The 13,729-nt window shown below is 40.3% G+C and overlaps 1 protein-coding gene across 4 annotated transcripts in view; it reads left to right on the top strand.

The window, feature by feature from the left end:
• Positions 1-13,729, top strand: part of EZH2 (enhancer of zeste 2 polycomb repressive complex 2 subunit) — an 80,748-nt gene that overhangs the window by 34,462 nt on the left and 32,557 nt on the right. For 3 of the 4 annotated variants that reach the window (XM_019483355.2, XM_019483356.2, XM_019483357.2), the window contains exons 3-7: positions 2,746-2,869; positions 4,137-4,265; positions 8,041-8,157; positions 9,009-9,129; positions 12,872-13,018. In XM_019483355.2, the coding sequence (XP_019338900.1) occupies positions 2,746-2,869; positions 4,137-4,265; positions 8,041-8,157; positions 9,009-9,129; positions 12,872-13,018 (638 nt within the window). The remainder of the gene's footprint in view (positions 1-2,745; positions 2,870-4,136; positions 4,266-8,040; positions 8,158-9,008; positions 9,130-12,871; positions 13,019-13,729) is intronic. The other variant, XM_006274412.4, reaches the window with a different exon arrangement.

A 13,729-nucleotide genomic window follows, 5' to 3' on the forward strand; every position in this document is an offset into this window, starting at 1 on the left:
GGTTGTTAAGCAGGAAGGTGAAATTGGCACAGCTTTCAAGGCATGAAAAGCTGCAGAGATATGGGTGGAGGGAGGGTGCAGCAGTTAGCTGCCTCCCATCCTCCCCCAAGGAACCACACAATCTGGCTGGGGCAGAGTCAGAGAGGGGGAAGTGGTACAGTTGCACTCTCATTTTGGACCACTCAATGGAAGCAACGATAAACAAAGCGGAAACAAATCTCTTCCCTCCCCTCCCTCCCTTTCTCCTCACCACCCCAGCCACTGTTGATGTCTCCTCCATCTCCAGTTGACTGTGGGGAGGCTCCAGAACTGCTCTTGCCCTGTTCCATTTGGGGACAGCAGTGTTGGCAGGTGTGTGGCGTGTCGTGTCGTTCCCCAGGAATAAGTAGCAGCAGAACACCTTGCGCTGCAGCTACTTGTCCCCGGGGAACACTTTTGGCATGCAACAAGTTGCCCTGGGTGAGGTAGGGAAGGCTGGGCCCCAGCAGCCTTACCTGGGGGCCTCCCGGGACTGCAGCCGCAGTGATTCTACTGTAGAGCCTGGCTGGCAGCTGCAGCTTGACTGGGTGGCCTGACTCTGCTTTTCAGCAGTGTTTGCTGCCTGAGCATGCGCTGCACCATTTTTTTTTCGACCCCTGCACATCCAGGGTTAAAAAGAAAAGTAATATAAACTGGCGCAGCATGCCCTTGCAGCGTGGAGAACGCGGGACTGTGCAGTGTGTGTTGCAGCAAACGTGATTGCAGCGCCACATGCCACAGGACCACACTTGTCTGGATGCACCCTGTGTTTCCCTTAGTGGTTTAACTGCATGTTAAAACACATTGCCAGTTTATATTTTTCATACAGTTTTTGGGCTTTTTGCTTTTGTTTTTTCTAATTGCGCCATAAGCCAAGTGGTGTACATGTCCTATGGTGAGTAAAGGCACAAGTGTTAACTCAGTTAAATGTTTAGAATTTTGTTACTGAATACTGTAATTTGCATGGTGGGTTTTTACATAAATATGTATTTTGGTTTTCTTGACTCTAACATATCTCCATTTATTAAATATAAATGAAGGAACAGTAATATGAGAGCAATTTGACTTCTGGCATTGCAGTAGTATACTTTATGATCAAGAGATCATCATGAAGTCATTTATACTCTACAGGTCCTATCTAACTATGAAATTGCAGTTGCTGAAAATAGCTCTGCCTACCGAAAACTTTTTACTTACACTATCTTAAAGTTGATAAAAATAGTTTTCAGTATTATATCAGAAATGTTGTCACAGCTGACAGATAGCATAGGCACTGAAACTCTGACCAGTGGTGCTTAATCTTTTGGCCACAAAGGCCAGAATAAGTGACTTGGGGCCAGTCTGCAGGCTGGATCCCACATTGGGTTGGCATGCAGGGTGGGACTGCAGGTGTGATCTTGCACATGGCCTGACCCTGCAGACTGGATCCAGCTGCAGAATGACCCTGTGCACTGGCCACACCACATGCCTGTGCTATCTAGTGTGCAAGTCATGTTACCTGACCTGTGAGGCTCCCTCTGGGTCTGGAAATTTGGTAGCAGGCAAGCAGCACTAAATGTTGCCACTGCTTCCCTGCAGCCAAATTTGCAGACCCATGTGCTGGATGACATGGCTTTGTGGGCTGCCCACAGATTGAGCACCACTACTCTAGGTTGGAGAAGGCAGAACTGCATCAGTTACGTTGTTGACAGGTTATCTTCACAATCAAAAGGGCTAAAAACTATTTTGCAGAAGATGAGGCTTGTCCAAGATAATGCCAGTTGTTCGAGGCAGTTGGATTTTTTTTGTTCTGCCAGGCAGGACTGTGAACATAATACAGCTGAATCATTATTCAAACCAGAAAATGTAGGTTGTAAGGGTGCGTTCATTAGGGAAATCTTGACGGAGCAGCTCTGTTCTAGGGATGGTGGCAGCCAGGAGCTGCGTTGCCTTCACAATGACTGTAGGGTATAAAGTATTTGGCATTGTTAAGAGAACATGATAGCTGTGTATTGGTAAAGTGGCCAGAATCTTTTTTGTCTGATTGCTAATATTACTGTTGAAAAAGTTTGCAAATGAATAAACTTACACTTTCTTTTCTGGGGTTGGGGAACACATAATAGCACCATTCGCTTCTGTTGGAGAATCTTCCTGTGTTTGCTACATTCGTTTGCCCAATGTTAAACTTGTGTCTACAAACTCCTTAATACAGTAGTGTTTGGCAAGTTGTATATTTTTCATAGTGCATCAGAGAGGCGAGTAGTTTACGGTATTTTATTTTGGTCTTGCCCTTTTGTGGTAATCCTTGAGATTTGATCACCAGCTGTAACTAGAAAGCTTTAAATTTACAAAACATTAGTTAGTTTCATAGTGGGAGGTATTTCTTAGCATGTGAACTTTTCCAGTTGGCTTCCTGAAGGAAGGGCTTGATTCTGCAAAATGCTAAGCAATCTAGCAAAGCATTAAAGCTTGTGCTTAAAATTTAAGCACGTGTTTGGTCCCATTCACTTTAGTGCAGTTACTCCTGTCATAGCATTTTTAAACACCGGCTTTGTTGGATGGGCCCAGACTGTTCAGTGCTTTTCAGGCTCAAACCTTTACAGGGTTGGCGTTACTGGTAAGTGTCTACTTTTTATCTAAACCGTTGTCTAACTCTTGTCTTTTGAGTAGATTTAAATATTCTATCAGCTAGTGTTGTAAAAAGAGTGACCATGTTGCTTAATCTTAACGCAGTTCTGTTGACTGTAGGGTAACCATGGGTCAGACCGGAAAGAAATCTGAGAAGGGACCAATTTGTTGGCGAAAGCGTGTGAAATCAGAATACATGCGGTTGAGACAGCTCAAGAGGTTTCGTCGAGCAGATGAAGTAAAGGTATGTCACCTTTTAGCTCCTTCATGAAGTTTTATACTGTAGGTGTTAAAATGGCTTTTCTTTTCTAGTGTCTATTAGAACTCAAATCTTGTACCAGTAAAGTTGTCTTGTGGCCATCTATTTACTTAATTTTTGGAAAACCACTTTTTTTAAAAGAAGAGCTATAAATACCTTTTTAATATCTCAGTAAATGTGAGCCACTAATGGTAAATGTAATATGTAATTAGCATTATTGTTTTCTAGATAGACATTTGCATACATCTATTTATGCATCTGTATAAGTAAAACATCTACTTTATCCAGGAAGATAAAAAATGCATTCGTTTATGCTGGGGGGAAAAAAATCCTTGCACATTTGAGGAGAATTGATTCTGGGGAAATTGGCTATAGGCCAAATCAAGCCTATTCCTTTTCTATACAATAACTGTGTGAAATCATAGGTCTCCAAACAGGTAGAAATTAAGAGGATTGGATGATGTCTGGTTCAGTACCTTTCTGTTAGGCAAAAATTCAGGTGCTATAGCGTATACGGTTATTTTCTTGTATTGTCTCACTTGTGTTTGGTTTTTTTTATATTGCTAAGGGGCAGGGAAAGAAGAAATGACTTTGTGCTCCTGTGTATTTCATTTAAAAAGAAAATGACCACCTGGATTTTTCTTAGATATTATTAATACTAAAGTCAAATTGCAGTGAATAACAAGCATGAGAGAATTACATTTTGAGAATAGAAATACTAGATAATAAAGCTAGAGCTGTACAGCTGTATATGCTTTATATAGTGGTGTTACTATAATCTGCAGGAGTTTAATGAAATAAAACCAAAACAAAATAAGTGACATTAGGGGCCCTAGGTCATATGCACTGATCACAAGGGTATTTTGTGACTTAATAATTTTGCAAATCTGTGTGAAGACTGTAAATTTATATATATGGTTCTACATCATTTGAGGAGAGGACACAGAGACAAGATAAACAGGATTCCTTAGACAAATAAATATGCCATTCACAAATACAGGCTTTTCAGAATACTTGGTAGAAGCGATGAAAATGCAAAGCTAATATTTTAATAAAATAAGATCGAAAATACAAATTTTATTTAAAGAAGGCAACACACATTTTCATGATGCTGCCTAAGTTCAGTTTGTTGGCAAAGATGAGTACTATGTTACTGAAATAGATCTGCTAGCTCTTCAGGTGGTTATTAGATGAGTTCAGACTCCTTACTTAGTTCACTTGTAATTTTTTAAAAATGTTCTTTTATTCTTAGAGTATGTTTAATTCTAATCGTCAGAAGATACTGGAAAGAACAGAGATCTTAAATCAAGAGTGGAAGCAGCGTAGGATACAGCCTGTACACATCATGACTTCTGTGAGCTCATTGCGCGGGACCAGGGAGGTTGGTTAACATGATGTGTTGTGGTAATTCTAGTTATGAGGTTGTCAGCACATTTTAGTTTTATTGGTGAAAAGTTAGCTGCTAATTTTCACTGTGACCATGTGAAGCTAACTTTCTTTTTTCCTATGAAACATTTGGAAACCACTTTCTAAAAAGTATTTCATACCAACCCCGATCAGATGATTACTGGGAAGGAATCAATAAAATGCAGCTTGGTTTGGCTTCTAAAATGTATATAAATCAAGACAATTTTTTGCTGCCATATATGAGATTTTATATAATACATAAACATCTTTTAATCAAGGCTTCTTGTCTCAGAGCCACTTAGATCTGATCCAGCTCTCACTGAATAAAGAATGTGCATGAAAGTAGTGAACAGATCCACTTCGTTTTGAATTTGTTTATGTTAGAAAAGCTTTACTGATTTAACTAAAGGCAGTTGAAATGGATGTGATTAAACTGATGAAAGCTCATAATTCTGGCTTAAATAGATAAGACACAGAGGTAGGTGCTGCAGTGTAGCGTGGAGATAAACTAGTTAATGTGGTTACTAGTAGTAGTCAAGGCATGGTAATGCAGAGCTCAGCAAAGCTGATTTATTTTTCTCAGCTACAGTGTAGATATTGCCCTCAAACTGGTTTAATTTGCATAGATAGTTTTACTTTTTAATGTTTAATGTCTCATGAGAGAACTTTTCATAGTCATGAATTAGATAAGGTTTTCCCATAAGCGTGAAAGCAAATTAAATCACAGATTTTCTGCAGGGGATATTTTTATTTAAGGCCTGGAAGAACTGCAGAGAATTGAAAGATTTTGAAGGGGAACTTACACAAAAGTGGTACCTATTGACCACTGGAAATATATGAAATACTTATTTTTATCCTAAAGAAATACTTTAAAACATGCAGCTTTTCATCCAAACTAGATGTTTGGAGCTCATAAATAATGGAAAGAAATGGAAAGAATTCATGTTGCTTATCTTACTGGGTTTTTTTGTAACTATATAGTCAGCTCATCTCTTTTAGCATGTCTTCCACTTTCCTCTATGAAAGTAGGTCTGTAGTCAGAAATGCAAAACATGACTGGCTTCAATCCTCTGATACTGTGGATATAGCCATAGATCCCCACTGAAGTCAGTAGGGCTCTGTGCTTGACCACTGGTCACATGCTTGGTATTGTAGGATTAGAGATTTGACAACTCTTAGCAGTAGCTGTATCTGCGTTCCAGGGTCATGTGCTTCACTTTTGCAATTCTTAGTTGGAAAAAAGGCCAAATTTCACTGTTAGAATTACAGCATGAATATATCAGATTTTGATTTGCTAGCTTGATTTGCCGTCCTGTTTCAAGGGGATAATTTTTATGTTAATTTTATATCTGAATTGATGGAGTGCATTCATTATTGCATTTTAATCCAGTTTGTATCTCATAAAGGACTTGGAAGAACACTAATTTCAACGTTTGATTTTTAAATTGCCATAATTTATAATGGGAGAATTAAGCCAGGGAAATGGTGTCTATAAGGCTGTATCTGAATCCTTTCTGAAGTAAATTTTAAAAGTATTTTTAGCCTCAAATACAACGTTGGGTAGATACTTTTATCATCGTTTTATGATAGTGAAGCATTTATTGAAGGTTGCAAGTCTTATATGATGCTTCCCTTTTCTGAGTAGCTCCACAAACGCCAGACGAAAAAGGGAGTTCAGTTTTTGAATTTTTTCAGCATTATTAATAAAATCTCAGGCTTTCTAATAATATGTCTTGGCCCAGTACGGCAACCAGCAAAGTCCAGAAGCATAGCAAATACTCTGACCAGTGTCTGTCCATGTCTCCTTGAACCTCTTCAGTGATGAGAGCATCCATAGCTTCGTGAGGCAGTCTATTCCAACAGCAAAGAAGTTTTTCCTGATTTCCAATCTAAACCTACTTTGCTGCAGCTTCAAGCCATTAATCTGTGTCCTGCTCTCTGTAGCAAGAGAGAAATGGTGTTTTTCTTCCTCTTTCTGGGAACTCTTCAAGTAATTTTGAAGACTACTATCATGTCCCCCCATTAAGTGCCTTTTCTGCAAGTGGAACATGCCCATCTTTTAAGCCTTTCCTTTTATCATTTGCCTTCATGGAATCATAGACAATTAGGGTTGGAAGAGACTTGCAGGAGGCCGCCTAGCCCAGTGGTTCTTAACCTTTTTTTTGTACCAGGACCCATTTGTAATAATTGATCAGTCCTGAACCAGTGCTCCTCACTCCTTACTTGCTGTCCTCTGCCCCTAGGGTCCATCCCCCGCAGTGTGTGGGGCAGGGGGAGTGTGAGCTATGGGGAGCCCCAAGGAGCTCCTTGCAGGCTGGAAATGCCAGCCTGAAAGGGAAAAATCACAGTTTCCCATATTTCTTTCCTTTAAAGGAGAATCCATTTTTAAAAATTTGTTGATCCATTTCTAAAGTTTGTGTGTAACCCTTTCATATATTCTTGCGACCTACTTTTGGGTCACAGCCCATGAGGTTGAGAAATGCTGACCTAGTCCAACCCCCTGCTCAAATCAGGACCATCCCCAACTAGGTCATCCCAGCCAAGGCTTTGTCTACCAGGGTATCGAAAACCTTCAAGGATGGAGATTCCACAACCTCTCTGGGTAACCTGTTCCATTGCTTTACTGTCCTCCTAAGAGATTTTTTCTTAATATCTAACCTGAACTTCCCTTGCTGCAACTTAAGACTATTGCTCCTCATTCTGTCATCTTCCACCACTGAGAACAGTTTAGCTCCATCCTCTTTGGAACAACCTTTCAAGCAGTTGCAGGCTGCTATTAAATCCCCCCTCAGTCTTCTCTTCTCTACACTAAGTAAGCTGAGACAATGGAAAAATGGGCAGGTCGCCAAGGAAATAGCAAGAACATGTAGGGACAAAAAAACCAGGAAGACAAAGAATGAGCTGCTCCTGTCAAAGAAGGTTAAAGACAACAAGAGGTTCTATAAATATGTTAGTCTCCAAGAATCTTGTCGTCATCTTTACTGTTGGCCATCTTGAGTTTGTACATTCACATCTTGCAGTTTCCTCTTTGGTTAGATTCCAATAGAAGCAGCATTGGTAGCACAAGAAAAAGTTTCTGCTTTCAGTTGTGGTTCCTGATATTATAGCAGCACTTAGCAATGTGAAAATGCAACTGAAGAGAGAGTATGGCTTAGTCCCACTGTATCCCAGAGGGAGCATGTTCAGTTCAAACAATCTTCAGAGAATTTAGCTGCCAAAATCTACGAAGCCTATATTGAACATGTGAAGACTGATTTTTCTTCTTCTTTTTTTTTTTTTAAATACAATTTAAACAAGTGTGTGTGTGTGTGTGTGTGTGTGTGTGTTAGAAACATTCGCCACATACCCTGATACAAGGGACTCCTCACTTTCTTCTTCCTGCTGGCCACAGGAATGAAGGTGACCACATTTTTCAGTGAAATTGTTTTTTTAATCTGGTTAGAACAATATGTTTCTTTCATTTAGATCTTGGAGACAACTGATTGCACAACTTACTGAACTAAAGAGATTTATCAGAGCCTTCTTTGCACTTAATCATTGCACATAACACATTATAGAAGCCATTCACCAAATTCTGCAAACAATTCCTGTCTCTTCTGCTTATTCTTGTTGCTGCCCTGTAAACATTGATGCACTTTTCCAAAGGCAGATTTACTTAATTGTGATATCTATATTTTATACAGTGAATTCTTTTGAATTTTGTCAAAATTTTCCTAGAAGAGAAATTTAATTTCTACCTCTTGTTTCAGTGCTCTGTTACCAGTGACTTAGATTTTCCAAAACAAGTCATCCCACTCAAGACTTTGAATGCTGTTGCTTCAGTGCCTATAATGTATTCTTGGTCTCCCCTTCAGCAAAACTTTATGGTAAGTTTTAAAAATGGAAGTAGTTTATATTTTAGGCAGCAAATGGCAGTTACAGTGGAAACCAGTCACCTAGTATATATGAAAGGGAAAGGAAGCATTCCTGTTGTTTTTAATAGCTGTATTTTGTCTCTGTATTATAACCGGAATATCTTGCTGCCTTTTACACTGCAGCCTCCATAGACTGCAGAGACATTGGACTCTAAATTGTACAATGATGCTTGGACCAAGTATTTTTATTCCAGAAAGATGGCTGGAGGAAGACCTAGGACTAATAGTTCATAGACTAATTCTGTGCTTTGCTGTGCAGAAAACCTGTGTATCTAGGGTCTGTAGCTGGCTGAAGCTGAGATTGAGAAATGACAATATCTGGTGAAAATTAGTTAAATGCCATTTGCATCGTACTTCTATGCTTGTAGCAAAAGAATGGAAAGGAATTTTTCAGTTTCTAAGATGGCTACTTTTCTTCCCAGGTATATATGATAAGTGCAGGTCTGTTTTCTATAATGGAGGGTGGGAAGGAAAAACAAAGTGACCCAAAATGAAACTGAGTGTTTGAATAGCTCTTTGTAAATTCCCCTTGCCTCTTGTTTCGCTGTCATAGTTGAGTGCTTCTTATCACATGTGCTTTCTGAACTCTGTAGAGGGAAGTAGTGGCTCTGTTGTGGGTGTCTGAGACTCCCTTAGTGTTTAAAAAAAAAAAAAAAAAAAAAGGGTTTCTGGCCTTTTTTTCTGTTAGGTTGCCACTTGTTACAGGTGTTGGGCAATAGCACTGCTGAGATGGGAGACTGGTCAAATATGCAAATAACGTTTACGTTGTGTTATTCAGATAATCTGTTTTTACTTCATTCTAGGTAGAGGATGAAACAGTTTTACATAACATTCCTTATATGGGAGATGAAGTGCTTGATCAGGATGGTACATTTATTGAGGAATTGATCAAGAACTATGATGGGAAAGTTCATGGAGACAGAGGTGAGTCCAGATACACACATTTATAGAATCTCAGTACTGGAAGGGACCTCAAATATAGGATGCACTGTTATTAAACCTGAATCAGTTCTTTGTACACAAACACAAAACACCAGTGTTTATGAAGCAATCAGCTATAATACACACTTTTATAACCTAAAGGCTGTTATAATACTACCTCTTCCCCATCATGATTATTGAGGACTTATTCAATTACTGTTTATAGTATTACTTAGGACCCTCTATGTCATGGGTATGGTAATTGCACTTAGCTTTAATATATGGGCTGTGTAAATATTAACTAAATTCTTGTGTCAGTTCAGGGTGGTGAAACAAAAAACATAGTTGCCCAAGAGCATAGCAAGCCATAATAGTTGAGATTTAAAGATATAGAAATTCTTGGTCATGTTCAGGCCACTGAAACATACTGCTTCTTAGTATATTTTGTCTTTTTTATTAGATGTAGTTTAGTTAAAAGGCAGAGTTCTGGTGAAGACAAGACTTTCAAGCAAGGCTGTGTAGCAGGCCAGTTTAATTGTTTAGGGGTTTTTTTGTATTTTAAATGCTGGATATGCTGCTGTCTTTTGGAACTAATTTAAGTCTTTAGTTATAGCATCATAGAAAAGTAGGGTTAGAAGGGACCTCACAAGGTCATTTAGTCATGCATCATGCTGTAGGCGGAACCATCCTTGACTAAACCATCGCAACTGTCTGTACAACCTACTCTTGAAAACTTCCAAGGATGGAGATTCCACAATTTCACTAGGTAGCATGTTCAAATGCTTGACCATCCCTGTAATCAAAAAGTTTCTCATAATCTCCAACCTAAATTTCCTCTGCTGCAGCTTGAGGCCATTGCCCAGTGGCCATTGCTCCTGTCCCTTACGACCACAGAGCAAAGGTCTTTTCCACCCTCTGTATAATTGCCCTTCAGGTATTTGAGGACTTATTAAATCCCTCCTCAAGTCTTCCCTTCTTCAGACTAGTTAATCCTAGCTTTTTTAGACTTTTCTTATAAGTAATGCTGCCCAGGCCCTTTAATCATTTTTGTAGCTCTGTGCTTGACTGTTTTCAAGCTGTCTGCATCCTTTTTGAAGTATGGTGCTCAAAACTGGACACAGTAGTCCAGGTAAGGCCTCACTGGTGCTGAATAGAGCAAAAGAATCCTTTCCCTTGATTTGCAAATGACACATCTGTTAATATATCCCAGTATCCTGTTCGCTTTTTTGCAACAAGAGCATGCTGTTCATTCAGCATATGGTTCTTTTATAAATAACACTTGGCTCCCTTGGGTAAAACTTCCTACAGGTCTGTCTTCTCTGTAGGTTTGTTGTATAGAATTTTAGCGTGTAAAGTTATTTTTTTTTTTTTTTTTTTTGCTCCATGTGGGAGTTGTCCCACAAGCTGTGTCATCTTTTGCCCTCTCTGGCTTATGGTGACAAAGTAACCTTTTGCTTACCTTTTCTGTAGCACAACAAAAAACAATAGATTCCTTTGTTAGGGGTCTAGGTTTTTGCTATTCAGGCTCCCTCTTAAACTGTCCCAGTTTTGTTTTGTTTTTTGCTTAGCTGCTCATTGGTTATAGTTTCATTTAATGCTGGAATAATTGGGATAGGTAAGCCTTTTGGGTGAAGCTGTGAGGTGGATATCAGCACCGCTATTTTTGAAGGGGCTGTTGTGGAAGACACGTGTTTATATTGAACAAAATATGGTACTAACTATCTGTCCTATTTCTGTTTCTCCATGAAGTCTTCTTTGGATGGTGTTGCTATTATGATGGAATGTTTTTTTGGGTTTTTTTTTTTTGTCTGTTTTCCAGCCCCCCCTCTTTCCTCTCTTCTGTGGCTTTTTCCTTGTACATGTTTTTATGTACACTGCTGGTACCCAAAGACCATAGTCTTTTTTTTTTTTTTCTTCTTCTTTTTTCTCTTGGAGGTTCTTATCTGGAAAACACAGTGATAATCTGTATGAGGAAGGGTGCCTTATAAAGACTTTACCTCTTACAACTTTGTTTCCCTTCGCAGATTAGATCCTTGGCTTATGGCAGTAATTAGCATTTTGGCCATCAAAGACACTTTTTTCAGTTTTAAATAGAGAGACTATTTTTCTTTAATACTTGTATCATTCTTATTTGGAGATGATCAATACAGGCAGCATGGGAATCTGCAGTCCTGAGGGGCCCTTGTCAGGAGGCAGGATAGTAAAATGCCTCTCTACTTAAAGTAACTTTTTAGGATAGTTATGGAATGTTTCATTCTTTGTATTATATCCTCTGTCTTCCTTTTGACTTCACTGGCTGTTGGCTCTGGATTTAGGACCCAGATGCCTTGTTCTGGAGGAGTAGAGATCCACCCTCAGACCGACCACGACCTTTCCGTTCGATAATAGGCAAACTTACTGATGTACAGTTATAACAGAGAAGAAATGATACAAACAATCAATTCTGGTAGCTACCAATTCTAGGGCTGTCATCAGAGTCAAGAAATGTCTGGCCAGGATGTAGGCTTCACTCTGAAGGCTCTCCTAGGTGTCAGCATGTCAGCAGCCTGGAGGTGGGATACCAAGGCCCCTCCCCCTCCAGTGGAGTGGATGAGACAGGCTGATGGTGTGCCTTCTGTCCATGGTGGCCTCGGGGACCCTTCCCGGAGGATGGGGACCCCTCTCGGGGACCTTGTTGGGGAGGAGGAGGACCCGGGCTTTTTGTTATTCTCAAGTCACTGCTTTGGTATTCTTTCTTCCTTCTGATGACTCTTGATGATTCTTCATCCTTGACTATCACTGCTTGGTCTTTGTGTTTGTTACACTATCCACATCCTGTGTTGTCAGCACATTCCATTTTCATAAACCTATCACATGCTCACATCCTACTTTGAAGCTTTACCGGTGTCCTAATATGGTCTGTTCCCCCAAAACTGGAAAACTGTGGCCCCCTGCTCTGGGGCTTTGTGAACTGGTACCACCTTCTCTCATGTTACAGAACAGTGTGGTACATGCCCCCAGTTTCTCGGACTCTGCACGTGCATTGGCCTTGTTGTGTTAGACAGCCTGTCTGCTTCTGAGGGATCAGAAAACTGCGTATGAGACCCAGGCATTCTAATGCGCGCGCGTGTGTGTGTGTATGCGCATTAGAATGCCTGGAGCTCGTACATGGGTTTCTGAGCCTTCAGAAGCAGACAGGCTGTCTAACGCAACAAAGCCAATGGACGGACACACCCACACCACACGTTTAAATACCACCTTTAAGCCATCACTGACTAGAGCAATTTTTTCTGGTATTATTCTTGGTCAGTGGTCTGTCAGGGAGGGGCTTCTAGTTGAGGAACTACCTCATGCTTGAGGTGTCCGTTTCTGTTCAGTAATAACGGCTTTTTAATCTTTGTTGCACGATTGGCACAAACTGGCCATCGGAGAGCTGAACTTTGGCCTTGATTCTCGAAATAGAGCAAGCAATCGACCCAGCTACCTTTGTAGGAAGAGAGAGGATGAGAGCCTTGCTTTTTTCCCCTCTTACTGGTTATTGGAAGGATTTTTGTTCTACCACTCTGCTAACATAAATATCTTTAGGAGAAAAATTAATAGGTAAGAGACTGTACTTTCTAACTCCTTCTAGCCCTCCCATGTCTGATGCTGAACCTAGGTTGTAATGTGCTTTAAATACAGAATGCACTTCATGCTAAACAGTAAAATAAGGGTATAAATGAAGACTTTGTGCGTGTGTGTTCATTACTATCTTGTTGAATTTCAGAATGTGGATTTATTAATGATGAGATATTTGTGGAGCTGGTCAATGCACTTGGTCAGTATAGTGATGATGAAGATGATGATGATGATGGAGATGATATTTGTGATGAGAGAGATGAAAAGCAGAAAGACCGAGAAGGCAATAGAATAGGTATGTCAATTTAAGTAGTATTTCTTGTATTTATTTGCTCAATGGAAGTTTACTTCTCAAAAATACACGAAATAGAAAGTGGTTAATAGATCTTTCCTCAGTATTTCCTATGCAGTTCAGTTCCTAATTAGCCTAGAGCAATGGTATTCAACCCTTTGTCCTCATTGGTATGTTGAGTGGCATGGGGCAGTCCATGGGCTGGCTTGGGTTGGGCCCCATGCTGCCATTTAGCATGCAGGCCATGTTATCTAGCCTGTAGAACCCCCATGCATTTGGGAATTTGGCTGCAGGGAGTAGCAATTAAGGCTTCCCTGCAGCCAAATTTTCAGATGCTTGGGGAGCCCAGTGGGCCAGGTGACTCTTCAGTGAGACAGCTCTGACCCATGGGCCTGGAGTTGAGAACCCCTGGACTAGAGACTATTATAGATAGGCTGACCATATGGAAATCTCTGAAATTTGGAACAGCATCTGCGAAATCCAGATACTGCCTGCAAGGTGCTCTGCACTAATCTAACCCCTGGCCAGACTGTGCCCCACACCCCTGTGTTTCTGGGATGTCCATTATAATTCTCAGTAGCTGGCCAGGACCAGCCTCTGAAATCCAGAACTCTCTGCTAAAATGGGACTTATGGTCACCCTAATTATAGGTAGTAGTATTGCAGCTTGATATTTCTATTTCATCTGAGATGGACATGCTCTGGGTTGTCACTG

This window comes from Alligator mississippiensis, chromosome 5 (genome assembly GCF_030867095.1).
Source record: "Alligator mississippiensis isolate rAllMis1 chromosome 5, rAllMis1, whole genome shotgun sequence".
NCBI classification, from domain to species: domain Eukaryota; kingdom Metazoa; phylum Chordata; order Crocodylia; family Alligatoridae; genus Alligator; species Alligator mississippiensis.